Source organism: Arvicola amphibius, chromosome 5, assembly GCF_903992535.2.
Source record: "Arvicola amphibius chromosome 5, mArvAmp1.2, whole genome shotgun sequence".
Lineage (NCBI taxonomy): Eukaryota > Metazoa > Chordata > Mammalia > Rodentia > Cricetidae > Arvicola > Arvicola amphibius.
Genome location: NC_052051.1, coordinates 125,565,950 through 125,589,871, shown reverse-complemented (window position 1 = coordinate 125,589,871; position 23,922 = coordinate 125,565,950). Strand labels below are relative to the sequence as shown.

At 38.4% G+C, this 23,922-nt stretch overlaps 1 protein-coding gene across 3 annotated transcripts in view; it reads left to right on the top strand.

The window, feature by feature from the left end:
• Dtwd2 (DTW domain containing 2) overlaps positions 1-23,922 on the top strand; it is a 122,805-nt gene that overhangs the window by 93,142 nt on the left and 5,741 nt on the right. For all 3 annotated transcript variants that reach the window (XM_038330217.1, XM_038330218.1, XM_038330216.1), the window contains 4 exons: positions 5,813-5,903; positions 8,625-8,719; positions 9,021-9,213; positions 23,727-23,855. In XM_038330217.1, the coding sequence (XP_038186145.1) occupies positions 5,813-5,903; positions 8,625-8,719; positions 9,021-9,213; positions 23,727-23,855 (508 nt within the window). The remainder of the gene's footprint in view (positions 1-5,812; positions 5,904-8,624; positions 8,720-9,020; positions 9,214-23,726; positions 23,856-23,922) is intronic.

The window sequence follows — 23,922 nt, the reverse complement described above, 5'->3', positions numbered from 1 at the left end:
GGTATACTGGTCAGGGCTTTATAGTTTTCCAGCCAATATACATTGTATCAGTTGTGGGTTTTAATCATTTGCAGGGTTGCCTAGTGATAGAGTTGTCAGGGCAACTGAACTGGTTGGCTAGGAAAGGTCATATTTTCATGAAGAGAAAATGGTTTCACTGACTTATTCGTTCACTGTTTTGTTGTTTGTTCTTTGGTAACTGCTTCTTTAAAAATTCAAAAGGCTTTGACAGTCTTCAGATGCAGGAATGAATCAGTAGGCAGCATTTAGATAGGAGTGAATTCAAGTCATTCAGTGGGAAAGAAAAATCCTGCAGGGTGGATGCTTATAGGGGAGTGCATCTGAGACCACCCTCTCTTCTCCATGCCCACCTGCAGCATCAGTGTCCCCCACAAACTTGTCAGAAATACAGATTCCCAGGCTTTTTCTGTCAGAAACTCAGTGAGGTGATGGGCAGGCTCAGCAATCCAGTTTAATGTGTCTCCTAGGTGATGATGATGCCAATACCAAACAGGAAGTAGAAAGCGTACCCCAACTCTATCCCCAATGACATCCTTCCTCCAGCAAGACCATACCTCCTAATCCTCCGAAAAGCTATAAACTGGGGCCAGGTCCTCAGGATTACTATCCATATCCACCGATTACTAGGAGTATCTCATTTAAACTGCCACATTTCACTTCCTGGCCTCCTAGGCTTGTAGCTGAATCACAGTCTCAATTATCTAAAAGCTCAGAAATGCAAGTAAGACTTTAAAGAAATGTAAAAGACTACCCACATTCCACCTCACCCCCGTAAGGGGGGGATGGGGAGAGAAAAGTGTTAAGTGGAGGATGGGGAGAGCTTGGGGGAGTGGGATGGTTGGGATATAGGAAGGGTGGATGTGGGAACAGGGAAATATATATATCTTAATTAAGGGAGCCATTCTAGGGTTGGCAGACAGGGGTTCCCAGGTGTCCAGGAAGATGCCCCCAGGTAGTTCCTTGGGCAGCTGAGGAGAGGGAGCCAGAAATGTCCAGATCCTATAGCCATACTAATGAATATCTTGCATATCACCATACAACCTTCACCTGGTGATGGATGGAGATAGAGACAGAGTCCCACATTGGAGCACCGGACTGAGCTCCCAAGGACCTGATGAGGAGCAAAAGGAGGGAGATCATGAGCAAGGAAGTCAGGACCGTGAGGGGTGCGTTCACCCATTGAGACGGTGGGACAGATCTAACGGGAGACCACCAAGTCCAGTTGGAATGGGACTGATGGAACAGGGGACCAAACCAGACTCTCTGAATGTGGCTGACGGTGGAGAATGACTGAGAAACCAAGGACAATGGCGATGGGCTTGGACTCTATGGCATGGACAGGCTCTGTGTGAGCCTTGTCAGTTTGGTTGCTCACCTTCCTGGACCTGGGGGGAGTTGGGAGGACCTTGGACTTTACATAGTGAAGGGAACCCTGATGGCTCTCTGGCCTGGAGAGGGAGGGAGTGGGGGTATGAGTGGAAGGGGGGAGGGGGAGGGGAGGAGATAGAAATTTTTAATAAAAAAAAAAAGACTATAATTAGTGAGTTCAGCCCTATGAGGAAGAAATAGTTGCAAATAGGGAGCATTTTAGAGCATTTCTCTGGTTAGACCCACCCTTAAAACAACATATTGAGTGATATACAAATTGATGCTTTAAAGTGACCAGGAACCTAACCAGTTCCTGAGAACCAATTTTATTAATAGACTTTTAGAGTGTACTTAATGGTTCCTCCTTAGGAAGGTAACTTGATTTTTGTACTTAGCTGTATTTAATATTCAATTTTTCAAAGATAAAATTTTAAAAAGCTACAATATTTTGGTTCAATTTATTTTTTTTTTAATAAAATTAGTCTCATGTAACATTTTCACTGAGTTCTTTGAGGGAGTGTGTATAAAAGGTAGTTTGAGTAAGTTGATTTCACAATGCCACTAAGGAATTTTAGTGATGCCGAGGTTTGTAATGATGTAAAAATGCCCATAAGAATTGAAATTAAACCTAATAATAAATGCTGCACAACACAGCTGATGAATGATAATTATAAAAATGTAGTGTAATTGGTGATTTATCTACTAAAGGTTTGAAATGAATGTTCACTGTGGCAGCACAGGGTGCTATAATATTAGGACTTTTATCTACAAAATATTAAAGCTAATGTTAGTAGAACCGTAGCTGTTCTTTGGCTAAAATTTGTCTATGTTTATTAAACATTTCCAAAATGAATTCTGCCTTATTTATTGGAATATGTTAAATTGTCTGATGTTATGCTAGAGAATCAAATTTTTATTTGATTTTTCTTTGATCATCTTAGTTTATATTTTTGATAAATTTCATGTGAAAAATTATAATCTTTAGAATTTGAATGTTGCTCTAGTTCTCCTTTTACAAAAAGTTCTTTATTATAGCAGTCCTTGACCTACATTTGCTGGTGTACTCAGGTTCATTAATGTCTCTGCTCCTTTCTGAGCTTTACACTAGTGAGCACGAAAGGACTTGTCACCCTGTAAATCTGTTTATATCCACGACAGAGCTTTCCTCCTTGGACAAGACAGTCACATCAGATCATCTCAAAGGGAACAGGAAAATGGGTACATTGGTTTTTCTTGGATTGTTAATCTATTTAAGATTCGTTGAAGGAAAGAGACTGGAATCGTGTGTGTGTATGTTCTAAGATTTATACATTTTGGGCTCACCAATTAAGAACTGCTCTTCCAGAAAACTGGGTTCAATTCCCAATACCCACATGGCAGATAATTCCAAGATCTGACACCCTCACATAGACATATATGCAGGCAAAACACCAAATAAGATAAAAATAAATAATTAAAAAAGATTTATGTATTTTGCTAGGCAGTGGTGGTGCATACCTTTAATCCCAGCAGCTGGGAGACAAGAGAGGCAGGTGGATCTCTGTGAGTTCTAGTTCACCCTGGTGTACAAAGTGAGTTCCAGGACAGCCAAAACCATTACAGAGAAACCCTGTCTCAAAAAACCAAAAAGTCCAAAATATGAACAACAGAAACCAAAACCAAAACAAAAAGATTTATGTATTTTATTATTTTATGTATTTGACTGTTTAACCTGCATGCATATCTGTATTCCATTTGCATGCCTGGAAGAGGGCATCAGATCCCCTAGTACTGTAGTTATGGATGGTTGTGAGTTACCATGTAGGTGCCAGGAATTGAACTTGGGTTCCCTGCAAGAGAAAAAAGTGCTCTTAACCACTGAGTCCATTCTCCAGTCCAGGATCGTGTGTTTTAATCCCTGAGCAAAGTACCATCTAGACCAGAGCTCGCTCGCTCCTCCCTCCCTCCCTCCCTCCCTCCCTCCCTCCCTCCCTCCCTCCTCTCTTTCTCCCTCTGGCCTCCCTCCCTCCCTTCTCTCTTTCTCCCTCTGCTTTCCCTTCCCTTCCCTCCCCTCCCCTCCCCTTCCCTTCCCTCACTTTCTTTCATTTTATTTTAATTAAATAACATTTTTCATTTATTGTACATACAACCACAGTTTCACCTCCATCCTCTTCTCCTAACACCCTCCCACACCCGCTTTCCATTTACTCCCCCTCCTCTTCCACTCCTCACTCCTCCACCTCCATTCAGAAAGGGGCAGGCCTCCCATGGGCCTGAACAAAGCATGGCACATCAAGTTGAGGCAGGACCAAGTTCTTCCCCTTGCATCAAGGCTGGGCAAGGTAATTCAGCATGGGGAGCAGGTTCCCAAAATCCAGCTAAGCGCCAGGGTCAGGTCCTGACCTCACTGCAAGGAGTCTTACAAAGAGACCAAGCTACACTGATGTCACATGCATGCAGAGGGCCTAGTAGACCAAAGCTTCTTAAGCCCTTTCCCATTGCTGGGGTTGAAGAGATAGCTTGGGTGGTTAAGAATACCTGCTACTCTTGCTTGGGACCCAAGGTTGTTAGTTCCCAGAACCCACATGATAGATAGTAACCTTTGTAATTCAAGCTCCAGGGAATCCAATGGCCTCTTCTGTTTTCTTACACCCATGATGTATATACATACATATAGTCAAAAGTACATAAAATAAAAATAAAATTTTAAAAACCCTCCTGTTACTTCTCTTTTTTACTTAATAAAATTTTATGCACTTTGTGCATATAACTATACAAATCAAATATTTACCCATAGTAAATCATCAAGAACTTTATTTTAAAACAGTTCTTTGGAATAAATACAAATTTATCATTTCTTAAAATTGAAAGAAAATTTATATACTAATGAGATAGAAATGTTTGTTTTTGCATACAGAATTAATCTTAGCAGAATATTTGATCCTGAAGAACATGCAACATCTTCAGCAATTTTCAGAGTATTTTTGTAAATATCAGTGTGAGATATGCATGACTATATAGTACAAAACAGCAAAAGTATATTTGGGGCTATTTCAGAAATAGTTGGAAATTCTGTTCTAATCTCCAGAAAAGAATTTTTTTTAAAAAATTTGAGACATGGTCTCTTGTGTCCCAGGCTAGTCTCAGACTTTAACTTTCTATATAGCTGAGGTTGACCTTGAACTCCTGTTTTTCCTGCTTTCACTTCCCAGTGTTAGAATTAAAGGCATGTGACACCATATTGTATGTATTGTATGCTGAAATTTAGTTATCTTATATAAGACAAACAGCAATTCAGACATCACTTTTTACAAAAATCAAACCTTATAATACAGTATTAATTTAGTACTCTTAGTACTGAGGGATGATGATAGAGTATTTTTGTTTTCAGTAATTAAATCATTAAGTTTCTATAAGAACAACAAACATCGTATGTGCAGTAAAAACCCTGCATTTCCTAACATAGTAGTCTGAGATTGAGCCAGGGTGTTTTAAGAAGCAAAGGTTTGATGGTGCTGCATGGTGTAATATGCATGCAAAGTATGCATATTATGTGTTCAGAATCAAGGCTGCAGGGAAAACATGTATAATGCTATATGGTAGGTGCTACCAGACACACCTCAGACCTGTTACGTGTTTGATTTTGTTGCTTTTTGGTCATTGTACCACCAAGAACCCTTTCCGCTGTCAGATCTTTTGTGACTCACTTGTTGAGGTATTTGACCTCATATTGGTTTGTGAACTGTAGTTTGAGAAGCTGGGATTTAGATATGTCTTTAGTATTTGTAGAGTTTGTTGCTGTAATAACTATTTCAGCCAATTTACCTGCACTCTGTAGTTTAGCATACGTCTTTCTTTCTTTTTTTTGGTTTTTTCGAGACAGGGTTTCCCTGTAGTTTCTAGAGCCTGTCCTGGAACTAGCTCTTGTAGACCAGGCTGGCCTCGAACTCACAGAGATCCACCTGCCTCTGCCTCCCGAGTGCTGGGATTAAAGGCGTGCGCCACCACTGCCCGCCTGGACTTCTGGTCTTTATGGTAAATGAAAGTATTGCTCCACGAATGAAAATGTCCTGGTTACCTAGTGACCATTTTTCCACTAGCGACAACTAATATTGATTAAAGTTCTTTAATATTAACCTATTTATCTTGAGGTGAACCAAGCTCATGCCTCGTAAGCGCTAAACAAGTGCTACAAGACTGAACTTCAGTGCCCTGCAAAGTCCAGAGTTTCTATGGCTGGGGAAAATTTACTTCCATCTCGTTCATAATTTTCATGTCTACAACGTCTCATTAAATGAATTAATGGTGTTTCATTTTGAAAGCACGTAGCTTAGCTTCCAGATCTCTTTAGATATAAACATGGCATGATGTTGATGTATTTGGATAATGTTATATCACATTTTAAAGCTTCTCTTCGCTTTTTTTTTTTTTTTTTGCTCTTTAGCCGGCCCCAGAAAGTATGCTTGTGTCCATATCTACCAGTGTACCCACTCCAGATCTCCACCCATTTGTACATCATTCAGCATCCAGCAGAGGTGAGTTAAAGTTAGTAAGTGCTTTGTAAGTGGAGTCTGAGTGTAGCAGAGAACACATGCATGTACACATGCCCATTCCTCATTGTTGTGTAGTGTCTCAGAAGCACCACTATTGCTGATAAGTATTTGCTTTATCTATTAGATGATAGTAGAGAGTCACATGATCGAGACAATGTTTCATACAATTCTGATGCTGTGAGGTAGAGACTTAGAGCTCCAGCAGGATTGTAAGATGAAAAGATGCAATTTTGTGAATAAAGAGCTGAGAAAAATGACTGCTTTTAAAACTCTCATCAGCATCTTGGCTCCCTGATGGCTTTTCTTGCTAGAGTAAATACTTATTTTGACATTTTACTCTTACAAGATGGATATGCAAGTAAAATTTTCTTTCTTTTAGGAGGCTAGCACAAACCCTTTTAGTTTGTTCTGTGCCATCTGTAAGGCTTTTCAGCTAACATTGTTCTACTCTGTTTAGGATTAGATATGTGCCAGTGTGTGTGTATGTTTGTTAGTTTTGATTTTTGACGTGGGGATGTTAGGAAACTACAGGCAATTATAAATTAGTTAATACAAAACTACTCAGTGCATGATGTAAACAGATTTGTGGTAACCCAAGTGAGAACTCTTTTACCTCTTAAAAAAAAAAACTTTGTATAGCGTATGCAAAGACACAAGGAAGATGTAAAATTAATTAGTCTTTTCTGTTTTTGAATGATGAATACTGTTTCTTTGTTGCAAATTATTTGTTGACAGCTCCTCTCCCAGACTCGACAGCAGGCTCTTATGATTCTGGCAACTGTGTCACTGAATTATTACTGCAGTTAAAATTATAAGACTGTACAACTTACATTTACAGAAAACAAACCGTTATGGTCATATAGGATTAAAACCTGAATTTTGGTTATTATTGTTTCCATATTATGATGCAGATATGGTACTTTTCCATTATTATGTTGTCCTATGGTATTAGATGTCCTTCAAAATATAGTTTTAAACCCTGTCTCGAAAAACCAAAAAAAAAATTGATTTGTGGTAATTTTTGTATTTTGAAATCTCTTAACAGTTTTTTCAAAACCCCAGTCCTCACTTTAGATGAGCAGTTTAAGACTGTCCACTGTGGATGTGTTTTATGACTGGACAGGTACATCCAGGTTGATCTTCCCTATCAGCAAAGGGACTCTGGCCTTTCTCTTGTTCCCCAGGCTGCTTGTATGTAACTTTAGCACACTATTTTGTACAAACAGATTTGACAGTTTCATGGTTCTCCCATAAAAATGAGACTGAAAACCATTTGGATGGGTTCCAGGAAGGAGATGTGGTGGAGTGGATTACGTGACCTAAAGCACAGGGCTATCTGGTTGCCTCCACAGGACTAAAAATAGAGTTGTGGTAACAAGAAAGCTTGTTCTTAGCAGTGGAAGCTAGGATGCTGAAGACAACCACTGATTGTTGTAGTGCGATTTCTAATTGGTCTTAATAATAACAACCTGGAGTCAGTATTGGGGTGGTAAGCTGAAAGATCAGAGAAGCAGAGCAGCCAGCCACTAGTTCTTACCTCTACGAAATCCTCAGACCGAAAGGGGTATCCTGTCTCTACAAGTCCTCAGACTGAAAGCCATGAGCTCCTGTCTCTTCCTGTCTTATATTCCTCTCTCCACCCAGTCATATCACTCCTGTCTCCACCTCCCAAGTGCTGGGATCAAAGGTGTGAGCTCTATTTCTCTTTTAGACTGATTCAGTCTTGAGTAGTCCAGTGTGGCCTTGAACTCACAGAGATCCTTCTGCTTAGTCTCCCAAGTGATAGGATTAAAGGTGTGTGCCACCACTGCCTGGCCTCTGACTTCCCACTGTCATCTTCAGGCAAGCTTTATTTGTTATATCACTACAGATGGTGATCAGCTTTGTGCTTGGGTCTGAATCCTGAAAGTGCAGCTCACTTCCATGGGAGGAGGAAGGAAGCTTTCTGGAGTGGGCAGTGTTTTCACTGGGGACTTAGAGTTGTGTAAGAAAACTACTTCCCTTTCTCTCATTAGTTATTAATTTTCAGGTAACAGTGTGGAGACTTTTGTATTTTGTATTAGAGTCTAATATTTGTTGCTTAAACTGTTCCATTTGGCCATTAGTAAGTCTCTAAATTTGTGTCTTTGTCGTTTTGACATGCCCTTTGTTTTATATTTTGCATATGTTGCTACTTTTTTGGTATAGAGATACAGGCTATCATTTGCAAGCTGATATGTTCAAAATGTAATTACTGTTGAAATAAAAAGCTTATCAGAATAAATTATTCAGTTTAACACAAATTTATGTGCATTTATAATTTATTTACTTTATTGCTAATATGTATTAATTATACATAACAGTGGATTTTATTATGGCATTTGCATACATATCTATAAAGTATTTTCCCCCTATAATTTAAAATTCTAACCATTAGCCTATAAATATATCTAAATAAGTTTTAAAAGTGTGCTTATGTTATGTTTAATACTGATAAATTAGAGAAATGTTATTGCTTCTTAAAGTCTGGTCTTAGGTAAAAGATTTGTAAAAATATATAAAGTTAGAAACGAAATGTTTCTCAGAAAAGTTTTTTTTTTCTGCGGCACTGCTGCTGACACTCAGTTCCCTGTACCTGTGCGCAAGCACTTGATCACTCAGTTCCAGGAAAGTTTTAAAGTGTTTACTTGGGTAATGACCCCATCTTTTAATTTTTCTTTAAAGGAAAGTAAAGTGTTGCGCACGGTCCCTCTGCTAGCAGCATGCCTGCCCCCTGACAAGTGCACAGTAAAGATTGGCCGCCGCTTCAGTGAAGAGCGGTAAGTGAGCAGGCTGGCGGGCAGTTGGGAGCGGGTCTTTTCCACATAAACGTTTCTTTGGGAGGGTTAAAAACGATGTCACTGGTCATTGGCTAGGAAAGACTTGGCAGGAAGAACTGTGGCTGAGGAGACAGCATGCCAAGCACCAGAGTCAGAGGCTTTTGGGTAACCTTTGAACTGGCACTTCCGTTTGATTGGACAGATTCCTTGAGAGGGCAGCTTTGCTTAGGCAATCACTAAGTGTATTAATTTTTTGTTTTCCCTATGCCTAATAAAGATATCTTAAAAATTATTGTTTTAGAGATATTGAACTTTCAACTGTTTGCCGGGACTCTGGTACATTAATATTATATCCAGGGGCTGAAGCTACTAATTTGGAAGAATTTATATTAGATTCTCCTGTTTATCCTTCCACAATCATCATCATTGATGGTACATGGAGCCAGGCTAAAGACATTTTCTATAAGAATTCCTTGTTCCGACTTCCCAAACAGGTAAACTAATATTTTAACAAAGAATAAGTACAATTGTATAATTACATGTTGTTTAGGCTTTTGGTAAATATGTATATATATTTGCCATATACTCTCATACTATGCTTTAAGTTGATTTATGTGTATGAATGTATGCACTTACATAAATCTGTTGTAAGTAAGTATATATACTTACATAAGTGAGTACATATACTTATATTGTATGTAGAGAAAATTTCAAATGTGTCATCTCTTTATATGTATATAAATGATTTTGTTAGGAAATGTTATTTAAATACTTAGTTACTCTAAGTAATGATTAAACTTTTGCAAGGTACTTTTGGGGTAGATATTATTATCATCAGATAGTTAGTCCTTCATTTTTCATGTTAAAAGCTTTTTTTTAACATCGTGTGTGTGTGTGTGTGTGTGCGTGTGTGTGTGTGTACAGCAGTTTGTGGGTTCTGGGAATCTAACGCAGGTTGTCAGGCTTGGTGGGAAGTGCCCTTTCCTTCTGAGCCATCTCTCCAGTCCTGTTTGATATAATTTGTTGTAATCATAGGGTTTGAAATTTTCAACTGTGTTTGTGTTTTGGGAGTGAACTTTCCTGACTGTTAACATTTTGTATTCAGCTGGAGCTTGGATTTTTGTGTAATGTATTAAACTGTCATGCACATGGTTTTCATATTTTTCCCTGGCAAGTTTGAGTTCTAAGGTTTTCCAACTTCACGGGATAAAATGAATGCATGCCATCATGTCCCACCATGATGATAATGGACTAAACCTCTGAAAAATGTAAGCTACCCATTTAGATGCTTTACTTTGTAAGAATTGCTGTGGTCATGGTGTCTCTTCACAGCAATTGAAACTTTAACTAAGATACCAGCATTCAAGCAAACACCTAGCCAGCACAGGGGCCCTGCGACCATATATTCCTATGTCATGCATTGTGTGGCTACATAGGGCTCTATATGCATGCACAGGCTTTCCCTTGTAAGCTCTGCCCACCTGTTCACCCCCTTTCCATGCCTCCTTCTCTGTTAGTCAACACTTCCTCCCTCTTACCCCAAGTTTTTTCCTAATAAACTTCCATGTGGGTTTGTTGAGCTCTGAGACTCATTCCTCACCGCAGCAGCTGCAGTCTAACAACAGTTGGTACCAAGAATTGGGGTATTGTTGTGATAGACCTGAGCTTTTGTTTGGGGGAATTTGGGTTTTGATACTTAATGGGTCATACCAGTAGGAACATGGAAGACAGTGGTACTGAGAATGATTTGAACTGTAGGGGCCTAGTTCAAGAGGTTTCAGAGAAGAAGAATTTTAGTATGTTGCCTAGAAATTATTCTTATGATAGATGGGTAAAGAAAGTGGCTATCTTTTGCCCTTGTCTGAAGAGTCTGCTTGAGGCTAAAGTGAAGAATTTTGGATTAATTCTATTAGTAGAGAAAATCTCAAAACAGCCTAGTATAGACTCTGTTGTGTGGTTATTAGTGGTAACTCTAATGAAGATTTATAATGAAGAGGAGCAAGCTGAGTACCAGGAAGTGGATGGAGCTAAGACTTGTGTTCAAGGAGATAAACAGATTAAGAAATGGAATAAAGAACATGGTGACCTCAGGGCAAGATCCCACTCAGCTAAGTTTCTAAATTGTGAAAAAGAATTAAAGAAAAGTCAGGTGGTGGTGGCGTGCCTTTTATTCCAGCACTTGAGAGGCAGAGGTAGGCAGATCTCTGTTGCGTTCAAGGCCAGCCTGGTCTATGAGCTAGTTCTATTAAATGCTCCAAAGCTACAGAGAAACCCTGTCTCGAAAAACCAAAAAAGAAAGAAAAGCTTAGAGCCAGGTGTGATGGTGCATGCCGTTAGTCCCAGCGCTTGGAAGGCGAAGGCTGACAGATTTCTTGAATTTGAGGCCAGCCTGGTCTAAGAGCAAATTCATGGAGAGCCAGTCTTAGGCAGTGAAGGAAACCATTGAAGACAGAAAGCTGGCAGATATGTAACTGAACAAAAGAGCTGTGTTCCAGCCCCTGCAAGCAGAAAAAATTGGCAGCTTTGGCCATGTTGTTTTGGCTTTAGAGTTAAGGAAAGAGAATTTGCTTCCATACTAAGGAAAGCTGTTAAGTTCCGGCATGTGTCAGGGGTGTCTGTGAATAGAGGCCTAGAGGGGCCGTTATGTGAAGTTGAAATCTGGATTGTCTTGGAGGCCCCAAGATGTTGGAGATGCCAGAGACATTGCTGAGGAATGCTGCTAACAGTAAACACAGCCCAATAGAAAGAAGTATGTTGCAGTCAACAAAGCTAAAAGGAATTGGAGATCTAGAGAACGTTTTGACGTCAGACATGGAGATGCAGAGTTTGCATCTCCTATGTTTCAGTCTTGTTTTGGTCCAGTATTTCCTCACTATATTCCCTTACCCATGTTTTGGAAAGGTACATACATGTTGGATGTATGTGATTTGCTTTTTGACTTTGATTTTACAGGGGATTATAGTTAAGAGGCTTCATGAATCTCAGAAGAGACTTTGAATTTGGACTGTAAAATATTGTTGAGACTATGTGATAGACTGTCTGTACTTTTGAAGTTGGACTAAATGCATTTTGCATTATGCTAATGTTATAAGCTCAGAACATGCATTAATGGATGCTTCCCTTAAGAGATGAGTGGCACACGTGTTGATGTCTAGTGCACACAGTGTGCTAAAAGACGGGCACCAGTCTTCCTCTGGGAGTCTGAAATTCTGGTATGTGTGAGGAGGCCTACCTGACTGGCCTCCAGTAAGAACTGTGGACACTGCAGCCAGTACTGCATGCAGTGTTACAGTTCACTGCTGGAGGATTCTAGTTTGACTTGTGCTATTATCACTGGAGAGGTCTCTAGGAACTTCATGTGTGCTTTCACTGGGACCAGGCCTCAAGAGTTTTTTTTGTTGCTTTTGCTTTAATAATTCTTAGTCATAGTTTTGACTGTGTTTTATTTTTGTTTATTCCTGTCAAGTCATTGAATCTTTGAGTGATTGTGGAGACCCTCAGAACACTGCACAGTAGATAGACTTCACTGAAACTTCTTATCTCAGAGCACCTTCTGTTTTACAGTGTGTCTCAATCCAGTCACAGTTCAGTGTGCTGTTGACAGAACTCACATTGAGATTTTCACCACATGGTTGGTCTGAACTAGAGGTCATCATAGCTTCTGCAAATATGTGTGGCACACTAGCAGGGGTAGCTGCAAGGTGGACTCAGACCGTTGGGTGGAATGCATTCCTGTAGATTTTTACGATATTAGCACCCAAGGTGCCGATTAAGAAATTAGATTACCCTGACTTTACAGATCATTTATACATTTATTTTATATTCTGGATTACCTTGTATTTTTGTTATTAGGAAGGACAATTGTAGTACTTAATTCCATACACACACACACACACACACACACACACACACACACAGACACACACACACACATTATATGTAAGCTGGTTATTGTGAGAACACAGTGAAATCAGAACTGGACCACACTGTGGGTAGGTTACTGGTGGATCAAACTGCCAAGCTGTCTCTCAGGTGAGTTGGGTGTCAGAGAGAACAGAAAAATGGCAAAAAACCAAGCAGGTTTTTATATGACAATCAGCAGGGTTGTAGTCTTTGAGCTAACACAGGTTGTTCAGATTAACTGGGAACTCCATGCCCTTGCCTGAGACACTTGGAGGTGGTGGTTTTCCTGGTAAATAGAAACCTCCCTTTAGGCTTCTGTTTTCTCAATAACCATCCTGTTTACCTGGTCAGAGACCTTCTGTTCAGGACCTTCTGTTCAGGACACTTATCTTTTGGGTCCCTACTTGGACCTTACAGTAATTCCTTTCATTTCTTCCCCAACTGTCCTTCTCAAGTCTTAAGGAATGTCTTTTCATTCTTTGAATGATTTTGTGTTCATGTTATTCATATTTTTGGTTGTCTTATTAATATACAACATTCTCTCCTGGCTCTGGTGTTTGTAAGATAAACAATGTTCTGATTATATACTCATTACAGAGTGTCTATTTTATTTTGTTTTTTTTTTTTTTAAATCTCAACCTTTTCAGGTTCATTTTTATTTGGAAATTAAAATCTGGCCAGCATGTAAAATTAAGGGCTAACATGCACCATAACTTTTGTTTTCAAGAATAATAACTATGAAGGAAAGAATTCTTTTTCTAGAAAATATTGCATGTTTTTATGACGAAAAGTTATCTTTGCTTAATGTAGAAACATTTCCAACATATGATGAGAAATAGTTCTTGTTTGCTCACTCATTTGTAGCTCCTGAGAGTCCTTGTAGCCTTCCCTCTGAACAGCATGGGGAATCTTCAAACCTTATACACATTTTAGGTATAATTTGATCTTTTCATGTATAAATTCATTCATTGCTCCTATGTGAGTGTGGCTTTGTTTATACTTACTACTTGTATCTGTATTTTAATATTTATAATGAAATGACAACTTTATGGAGGTATTATTACATCTTCGAAAATAATTTTGCATACATTTTTATTTCATTTAAATAAATTTTGAAGAGGTGTCAATAAATATTACTAATGGTTTTGTGTCATTTTAAAATGAAATTCTGGATATTTAAGCTTGAGAAAGGAAGAAGCTACTATGAGAAGAAGGGAATTCTGGCTTCAAATCTGTTGGTTCTGATCTTTCCTAAGTACCTTTTGTTTTTCAGGGACATCTATCCATCCATCTCTGTCCTGATGTTAAGATTGTTTTGTTTGTTTGTTGCTTTTACTTTGTCTTAGTTGAGGCAACAGGATACTGTACACTTCCACTGGAGTTTGGAGACCTGAGGTGAACCAGATACTCATGGTTGAATCTGTGTTCCTTCATTTGTAATGCTCTCTCTAATGAATTGATTTTAGCCTTGAATTCTGAGTACAGAGTCTGCTTATGTCACTGAGACCTAGACTTTGCATTAAGTCACTAGTGTTTTAGGTCACGATACTCCAACCACTTGTTCCAGAAGTAGCACAGTGGACCAGCTCCCTCTAACTCTTCTTACCTGATCTCGTCACTAGCTACAGTGATTTTTGGCTGACCACTCTTTGGATGCCACTGAAGACCTTGGAATAAGAAGTTTTGGTCACCTGCTTTGGGTGCAACCTTAAATAAAATAATACCCATTCATTCATTCATTCTCCCCTTTCATTTTCTGCATTAATGTATATTTATATTAATATTCTTAATGTTCTTTTATATGTGCTGCTTCATTATGATAATTCTAAGCTTTTAATTAGATATAGAATTGTTTACACATAGTGTTTTCATTCATGTTTTTTTTGCACTATTCTTGTTTAAACCACACTGATAATTCAGAATCTCTTTAAAGCAATAAATTCTCAATCTTGAGTTTGTAGGGTGGCTAAGACCTGCCAGTCATTTCCAGATAGATGGCAAGTTAAGTGAGGGTATGCATATTATTATCGAGAATTAGAACATGGATTGAAATAAAGAAAGAGGTGGTTGGAGATTTAGTGCAATGGTAAGTGCTTGCCTAACAAGCACAAGGTCCTGCGTTTGGTCACTTGTTTTTTTTTTGTTTGTTTGTTTAGATTGGAGTTTGAGAAATTGAAGTGCTTTATGCAGAGAGAGCATACACTGTAAAGGACACTGAATGTATAGCCCAGTGGACAGAAGGAAAACCAGGGGAGTCTGGTGTCTCGACAGCAGAGCAGTAGAGTTTCATTACAGTTGACCACTGCTGTTAGGGGAGTTAAAATGAGGACAGAAGTGTCGTCAGTTGTGACGTGGTGGTGACATGATAGTCGCTGTAGTGTGGCTATTAGTAAGCAGTTTTCATGGAGTGCAGAGACGGAGTCCAGACAACCCGGCTTCAGGGGCTATTGGTCTCAAGCTGAACAGTGTGCAGAGAAAAGGGAGGAAGGAGAAGCTGGCAGAATTCTGAGACTGCTGTGTGTGTGTGTGTGTGTGTGTGTGTGTGTGTGTGTGTGTGTGTGTGTCGGGGGGTTACTTATATTTTCTTCAAACAGGAGAGGCTTAAACTTGTTTTTAAGTCAGCATGAAGGATTTAGTTAAAAGAGATCAAAGTAAGAAAAAGAATGTTTGATAGCATGAGAGTATGTTTCTCAGAGAGTAGAAAGGATGAATAAGGGTGTTTTGAAAATTTTTTAACAAGTCTTTTGGGTCACATGCTTTCATTTTTCGTGTATAAATAAATACTTAAAACTGGACCTTGTTTTTTATTTATCTTTTTTCCTTTTATTTATTCTAACTGCAGTAGCTTGTACCTCATTGTGCCTTAATTTGCATTTGTGCCCCCCTTATGATCACTACTTGGGGGAAGAATTTTTATTATTGAGATGCAAGACTTTTTTTTTAAAGATTTATTTATTATGTATACAACATTCTTCCATGTATGCTTGTATGCCAGAAGAGGGCACCAGATCTCATTATAGATGGCTGTGAGCCACCATGTAGTTGCTGGGAATTGAACTCAAGACCTCTGGAAGAGCAGTCAGTGCTGTTAACCTTTGAGCCATCTCTCCAGCCCCGAGATGCAAGACTTTTAAATATAGCTACAAAGTCTTTGTTAGATTTATATAGCACAAATATTTATTCTCAGCTTTGCTTTGCATTTATAAATATTGATTTTTGAAGAACAAGTTTTTAATTTTAATAAAGGCCAGTTTATTCCATTGTTAAGGTTTATATTATGACAATTTTTTATTAGCAGTGAGATATAGTGTTTTGTGTTCTTTTTTATATAAAATTGGTGGATAATTTGTATGTGTGTATGTATGTGTACATGGTGTGTCACCTTGTGTATATATAAGTAAGAGGACAATTTGTGGGAGTTGTTTTTTTCTCTCTACCATGTCCTGGGGTTCTGCGGATTGAACTTAGGTTATTAGGCTTGGCAGCAAGTGCCATTCATTACTTAGTAAGGCATTTTGTCAGTCTCAATTTTTATTAAATATTTATTTATTTATTAAATACTAGTTCCTTGATTCCATGTATTTTGTGAATTGTAGTCATACCTGAAAAAGTCTAGTAATGTGAGATGACTCGTGTTTGTTTTTAATTAACTATAACTTTTAGAGAGCCATATTATTTTCTGATGATGCATGAGCCTCTAACTGTGTACATTTTTGGAGGAGTACATTATTCAGAAATGTTTTGCATATCCACAATGAAAATAAGCTGGGCGCAGCAGTGTATGCACTGTAGACTTCCATGCCGCAGCTGTCGCAGTTGGCAGAGTCATCCTAGAGAAGCACTGTATTAAATTGGTCCAGTGAACACAATTAATTCAGAAAAAGGAGCCGTTTGCATGACAGGCATGGTGGGCATAGTTAGGCAGCTGGTATGATGATGTGCCTCAATTATAGGGCGTGGTGGATAAAAGTGTTTATGAAAAGATGAGGAGTGCAGGGTGTGAACAGATGGCTAAGAACACCTGACTTTGAAAGAATACCTTGCCATGTTACTAATAATCTTTAAAAGAACTGGAGATTTTTGTATAATTTGAGAAATACACTGAATACAAATGGAAAATACTTAGATAAGCTGATTCAGAAGAAAGATAACATTAAAATGTATTTCATTGCTTTTAGAAATTACTAATGAATTTCATTATAAATGTTATATAAGCATGCAAGCAGCCTTTGCATCTCATAACTTTCATACTGTTTACTATAATATACAACACATTAAAACATTTTTCTCTCTCTCAGAACACACACACATGCACAAATTCATATACGCACACGTACAAATACAGTCTGTATAAGCCATGACATTCCATGTACTTTTTTTTTTTTTTTCTCATGGTTTATTTTTTTTTATATTTAAAAATTTCCATCTCCTTCCCTCCTCCTCCCCCCTCCCTCCCCTCCTTCTCCCCCTTCTCTCCCCTCCTTCTCCCCCTTCCCTCCCCTCCCCTCCACCCATACCTCCCCTCCCTCCCTCTCAAGGCCAAGGAGCCATCACCCTGATGGCTCCATGTACTTTTTATTGGTTCTTTTTATTATGCTCTGAGGCTACTAAAGGTTCTTGCTAAGTATGTATCTCCTAAACCAACTTAAAAGTAGCTCTTGCTTTTCAGACTTATTGAACCAAAAGCAGATAGGTTATATTCTATAATTTATTGGAAAAAATAAAAATTTACCATTTCCATTTTTTAAAGCTTTAGTCTGAATCTGTGAGATAATATTAAACCATTTTATGTCTCGTCAGTGTTGTTACATCTGTTTAAAGTGATCAGTATTTCTAGCGTAGATTGAAGGCAGTGAAGGAATGTTTATTCCTAGGTTCAGGTTCAGATCCAAATGTATTTCAGAAATTCTAAGTGGTCAAGAATGAGTGTGTATTAAGTGTTTGAGATTAATAGCTTGAGGATTGAAAGGGATATATTTAAGTTTTCATTAGCACTGTAGGGAAGTCGTGGATCTTGGAGGAGAACCTACAACCATCACCTTACTAAACCAATACAATTTCTATCTACATTCTAAATATTTGTCCTTAAACTGACAGATGAGTGTAGTTTTTACCCCTCATTAAGGAAAATTCTCTTTGCAACAGATAGAGACCATTATAAAAAATCACAACCCATCAAAATGCAGAGCTGTGGAGCCCAGTCTCAACTGGTCTGCCTGTAATATAATTCCTACACCTCAGACTCAGGGGTCATTGCAGAAATATGAGTGGAAATATAGTAGGAGCCAGAGAAACAGGTGAAGGACAACATCAATGGACATCCCAAAGTGAACTGGGCATGTGTTGCGTGGGGGGGAGGGAGAGGTAGTATCACAAGGCCTCAAACCTACACAAAGTACTAAGGTATGCTGAGAGTGGGAGACCGAGAGAGAATTTTCCCCAGGCAAGAGCGCACTGGTTATCCAGTACCAAATGGTCAGCTCTGAGAACACACACACACACACACACACACACACACACACACACACACCTTTATATAAGTAAGTTGTATTTATATACTTAGGAATACACACAAAGAAGGCAGAACACACATGGGAGGGATTGGAGGAAGGAAAGGGAAAGTGTTAGAATTATATTATTATTTCAAGGAAGAAAAGAAAATTAGCAAATTTTCATTAGCTATGTAGTAGTCAGTTGTTACTGAATGACTTTTTCAAACACCGTGTGTGTGTGTGTGTGTGTGTGTGTGTGTGTGTGTGTAAGAGGGCTACTCTGAGGTTATGAAATTCGACCTAGCAATTAATATAGGGGTATTTTAATTTTTTGTTTTATTTTATTTTTGAAAGGTTTAATTGTGTGTCCTTGGCTGTCCTGGAACTTATTCTGTAGACCAGGCTGGCCTCAAACTCAGAGATCTGTGTGCCTGCCTCTGCCTCCTATGTGCTGGGATTAAAGGTATGCACCAGCACCCCTCAGCAATGGGGACATTTTTATAAGCAAACCTTGGATATAACAACTGGGGACACAGAACTGTTCAGTTTTTCTATAATGCATGTGCTAGAAACTGAGAATTAGGTATGAAAACATCTTTGTCTTTGTTTTTTAGAAGAGTATATGCTTCTGCTTTGCCACAAGTATTTTCTGTGGTCTTTTTAAATTTTAGTTTGATTTTAAGAGGAATTTAGTTATACCATTTTCTATTTTTAAAATCTTACTCAGTTTGGGTATAAGGGCTAGATTAAAAACAATTTTTTTAGTAAGATTTGAATGCTACTTCTGGATTTTGGGTTTGAGGTGTGTTTAGACTTGCAGATACTAGTTTAAAATGTTTTTCTGTCTGAAGAGCAGAAAATAAAATCAAGTAAATAATGAACCCTAATGGCTGCTGTTGCTATGTCCTTGTGTCATCTTATCTTTCTAGATTTCCAGTTCCTCTTAGAGTCATATATATTAGGACTAGTGAATACTTGGTAATTTTCTATTTTACATGCATGTTTACGTTCAACAGAAATTTAAGTTTATTATAGTATAACTTTTTCCTGTGCTTTATGGTATTACATAATCAGTTGATCTGGACTTTTAGATGGAGTTTTGTTTTGAAAACAAAACAAAAATGCTTATATTGGTAGAAAAAATTTCTAATGTAGCTTTTGGTTCTTTAATAATATAAGAAACAGACTTTCTGAACAAACACTTGATGGCACAAACACTAAGAACAACAATTAATAAATGAAACTGAGCAGCTTTAGTACAGCAGGCCATTGATGATTCAGACAGAGCAGCAGGCTACAGAATGGGAAGAGATTTTTACCAACTACATATCTGACAGAGGGCTAATACCCAAAATATATAAAGAACTCAAAAAACTAGACATCAAGAAAATAAACCTCTTTCTCAACAGTGGAAACACGAATGACTCCAAAACACTTAAAGAAGTCTTCAGCATCCTTAGTCATCAAGGAAATGTAGATCAAAATTACTTTAATATTTTTTATCTTACACCCATCATAATGGCCAAAAGTTAAAAAAAAAAAGACACCACATGATGGTGAGAATGCAGAATAAGGGGAGAACACTCATTCATTGCTGGTGGGAGTGCAAATGTGTACGGTCACTATAGAAATCAGTGTGGTGGTTCCTCAAGAAGCTAGGAATTGATCTATCTCAAGATCTAGCTATACCACTTTTGGTCATATACCCAAAAGATATCTCTAACTTGCTCAACCATATTCATTTATGCTCTATTCATAATAATCAGAACTTGGAAACAGCCTAGATAACTGTCAGTGGATGAATGGGTAGAGAAAATGTTTATTTACATAATGGAATATTATTCAGTTTTTAAAAATGAAATTATGAATATCACAGGCAAATAAATGGAGCTAGAAAAACTCAATACTGAGTGAGGTAACTCAGACTCAGAAACACAAATATGGTATGTATTCACTAATATGTGGATGTTAGCTGTTAAGTCTTCAAAAACAAGCTATAATCTATAGAACCACAGAGGTTAGGTAATAGAGTAAGGGATTATCAGGGAGAAATGAATTTCCCTACAAAGAGAAATTACTTATGGGTGGATGTAGTGGGGCCTGAAATTGGAGAATCAAACAGGAAGGAAGAGGTAAGAGGGAGGCGAAGGAGGGAATACAGGGAGGGATAGCTAAAACTAAGGGCATCAGGGAAGTTTTATGAAAACCTTCTTCTGATATATAATAGATGCTTCCTGAAATATACGCACATAGGAAGGTGATCTAAACAAAAGGGCTAAATAGCAGTGAAGATACAGAGCCAACTGGATCATCACCCCAAATGAAGCTCCCAGTACCAGGAATGGGTTACTACTTAGTTGAGTTGTTGGCTAAAGGGGCCCCAAACAACCTAGGCTATTGGCAAAGCAGTTGGTTGCTCTCTAGCAACTGATGATAGGACCCTATTGTTGAAGACAATACCTACACAACTCATTGGGTATGGAGAAGTCAAGCTGGTGCCTACCTAGAGCCTTTACCCCTTAAGTACAGTGTTCATCGTCCTGAGAGGTACTTTGCACACTACCAACTGAGAAAGGTAGACACCAGTCCAGCTACAAAACCTGCCACCTACAAGAAGACCTGCCTGCAAGATTGTATTGGTACAGTGGTAGCATAAAATGTATGGGCGTAACCAGTGTCTCATTGGATTTAAGGTCTACCCTGTGAAATGGAACTTATCCCCAACAGTGTTCATGTGACCAAGAATTTAAGACTAGGTAGGTCAGAGACCTAAAGGAGAACCACACACCATTGTTCTGCTAAAGGAATACAGCAGTAAAATGACTATAGTGACAGTTTACTGTACTCAATAGATCATAGTATATCAAGGCAGCATATACAGGACCTGCAGGGGTTTGCACCAGATAGGGTCCCAGCACCAGGAGAAGCAGTCGTAAGCCCACATTGCTAACCTTGGAGCTATTGCCAAACGAGAACCATTCACAAATGTGATGGAGGACTCTCATTGGTTAATAAAGAAACTGCCTTGGCTTTTTGATAGGGCAGGATTTAGATAGGTGGAGTAGACATGCGGGGAAGGAGGGAAGTTAGGCAATCGCCATGCCTCTCCTCTCTGAGACAGTCACCATGAAGCCAGCCACCAGGTCAGACATGCTGAATCTTTCCCGGTAAGCCACCACCTTGTGGTGCTACACAGATTATTAGAAATGGGTTAAGCAAGATGTGAGAATTAGTCAGTAAGAGGCTAGAGCTAATGGGCCAGGCAGTGTTTAAATGAATACATTTTGTGTGTTGTTATTTCACGTTTTAAGCTAGCCGTGCGGGAGCCAGGCAGGACGAAAAGCAGGCCTGCTCATCACATCACCACACAAATGAATTAAACTTATTTTGAACATGTAATCACAGAACATTTACATATAAGTTCACAAAAAAACCTGAGGGGTTAAAACTTATATATATATGGACATCTTCAAATACATTCTTCATACAGTTAATGTAAATACTATCTTAATAAATAAATCTTTAAAAATGGAATCATGATATTTGAAAAACATACATATGTAAATACTATCACATCTTCTCTCAGGAAAGAAATTTTTAATTATTTAAATGAAAAACTCAATACCCTACATTTTAAAAATGATTTTTCTAAATGATGCTGTATAGCTAAAAAAATATTGAGGGACAGAATTTTCCTCTGTTTAAGTGCTCGAATAGATTCCTGTTTAACATATTTCTTCCACACTGATTTTGTTAGATTTTAATTTAGTCAAAAAAGTAACATATTTATTTTTTACTGTTTTTCCAGTACCCCTCATCTCTGTCTCTCTGTCTTCCCCCTTCACATGCGCGCGCGCGCGCACACACACACACACACACACACACACACACACACACACATGTTTAAGCCTTTGTTCTGCATGTGGGAGAAAACAAGATGTCTTTGTCTTTCTAAGCCTTTTTTCTCCTTAATATATGATTTTCATTTGTATGTTTTTCAAATATGATTCCATTTTTTTAAAGATTTATTTATTATGTATACAACATTCTGTCTCCATGTATGCCCACATGCCAGAAGAGGGCACCAAATCTCATTACAGATGGTTGTGATCCACCATGTGGTTGCTGGAAATTGAATTCAGGACCTCTGGAAGAGCAGGCAATGCTCTTAACCACTGAGCCATCTCTCCAGCCCCTCATGATTCCATTTTTTAGAGCTGCATAATTTCATTGTATATATGTACAACATTTTAAGTGCACAGCAGTGCTTTATTCTACATTGAGACACATATTTTTTTCTTCTATTGAACAGAGTTTTTACTTACATAATACATACTGACTACAGTTTTCCCTCCCTCTACACCTCCCATTCTCTTCTCCCATTCAGGTCTATCCCCTTTCAGTCTCATTAGAAAAGAAACAAGCTTCTGGGGGATAATACAACATAATAAGATAAAATAAAAACAAACATATCAAAATAGGGCAAAAAAAAAACAAGGAAAGGAACCAAGAAAAGGCACAGGAAAACATATAGGCACAGAGGTCCACTCATTCACACACTCAAGAATTCCATAAAAACGCCTTAATGGAAACCATAATATATACACAAAGAACCTCTAGGGTAAAAAGAGGGGAATATATAAATTAAAAATAAAAAAATAATATTTAAAAACCCAAACAAAACAAAAACCCCTGACACGATATTATGAGACAAGGAACCTCCAAAGGTGCCATGGAGTTCATTTTCTGTTGGCCATCTACTGCTGGGCATGCAGCCTGCCCTTAAGAGTAGTTTGTTCCCCAGTGAGGTTCCCTTGGAGAAAATTAAATTTTCATTTGCAAATGGTTATCAGTTGGAGATAGCCTCTGGGTTAGCATTGTGTGTGTGTGTGGGGGGTCATATGTCCACCTCTTTCAGCCCTAGCACCCTGACTGCTGCAGACTCATGCAGGCCCTGTGCATGCGGCCTCAGTCTGTGAGTTCATAGGTGTGTGGATCCGGTTTTAGAAGGCTTTGTTTCCTTGGTGGTTTCCATCCCGTCTGGCTCTTCCACTCTTTTTGCCCCCACTTCCACAGGGTTTCCTGAGCTCTTGTTTAGGTCTCACACTTATTGTTGGGCTGTGGGCCTCTATATTTGGTTATAATGGTGTTAATTTGGGGTGGGGGAGATAAAGGGAAGGCAGTATTCAGGATTGAGTTGTGTGCTTCCTGCATGCCCAGTAAGGGCCCTACCTCTGAGCTGTATCCTCAACCTTAGGTTATTTTTTTTTTTTAATTTAAGCTACTAATTGGGTCATTTGAGTACTTTGCCAATTACCTGTTTCCTATTCTTACTTCTTCTTTTGTGAAGTGTGTATTCACTCTTGTCCTCACTGGAGGGTGTTACTGGTGTCATTTGTTATCTGGGTATCTTTTGTCAGATATCTTTTTGTAGCTAGACTCTTGCTTCTGCTACCCAATAGTAACAATTAAAGGCTGTGCATAAAAATGATATATGTTAATATTTCTAAACTTGCAATTTTTGAAGAAAGGTGAGTAGTATTTAAAATGTATGTTGCATAATTTTAAATTTAAAATGGAAATTCATTTTATTTCTTTGAATTTGGTTTCAGGTGCAGTTAAAAACTAGCATTTGTAGTCAGTATGTAATTCGGATGCAACCAACTAGCAGGTGCCTTTCTACCTTAGAATGTGCTGCTGCTGCTCTTTCCATCTTAGAGAAAAATAAGTACATACAAGAGGTATGTGGAAGTCATAGTTTTTTTAAAAAGTCTGGTTGAATTTTATTAAGAAAATGTAGACATGCAT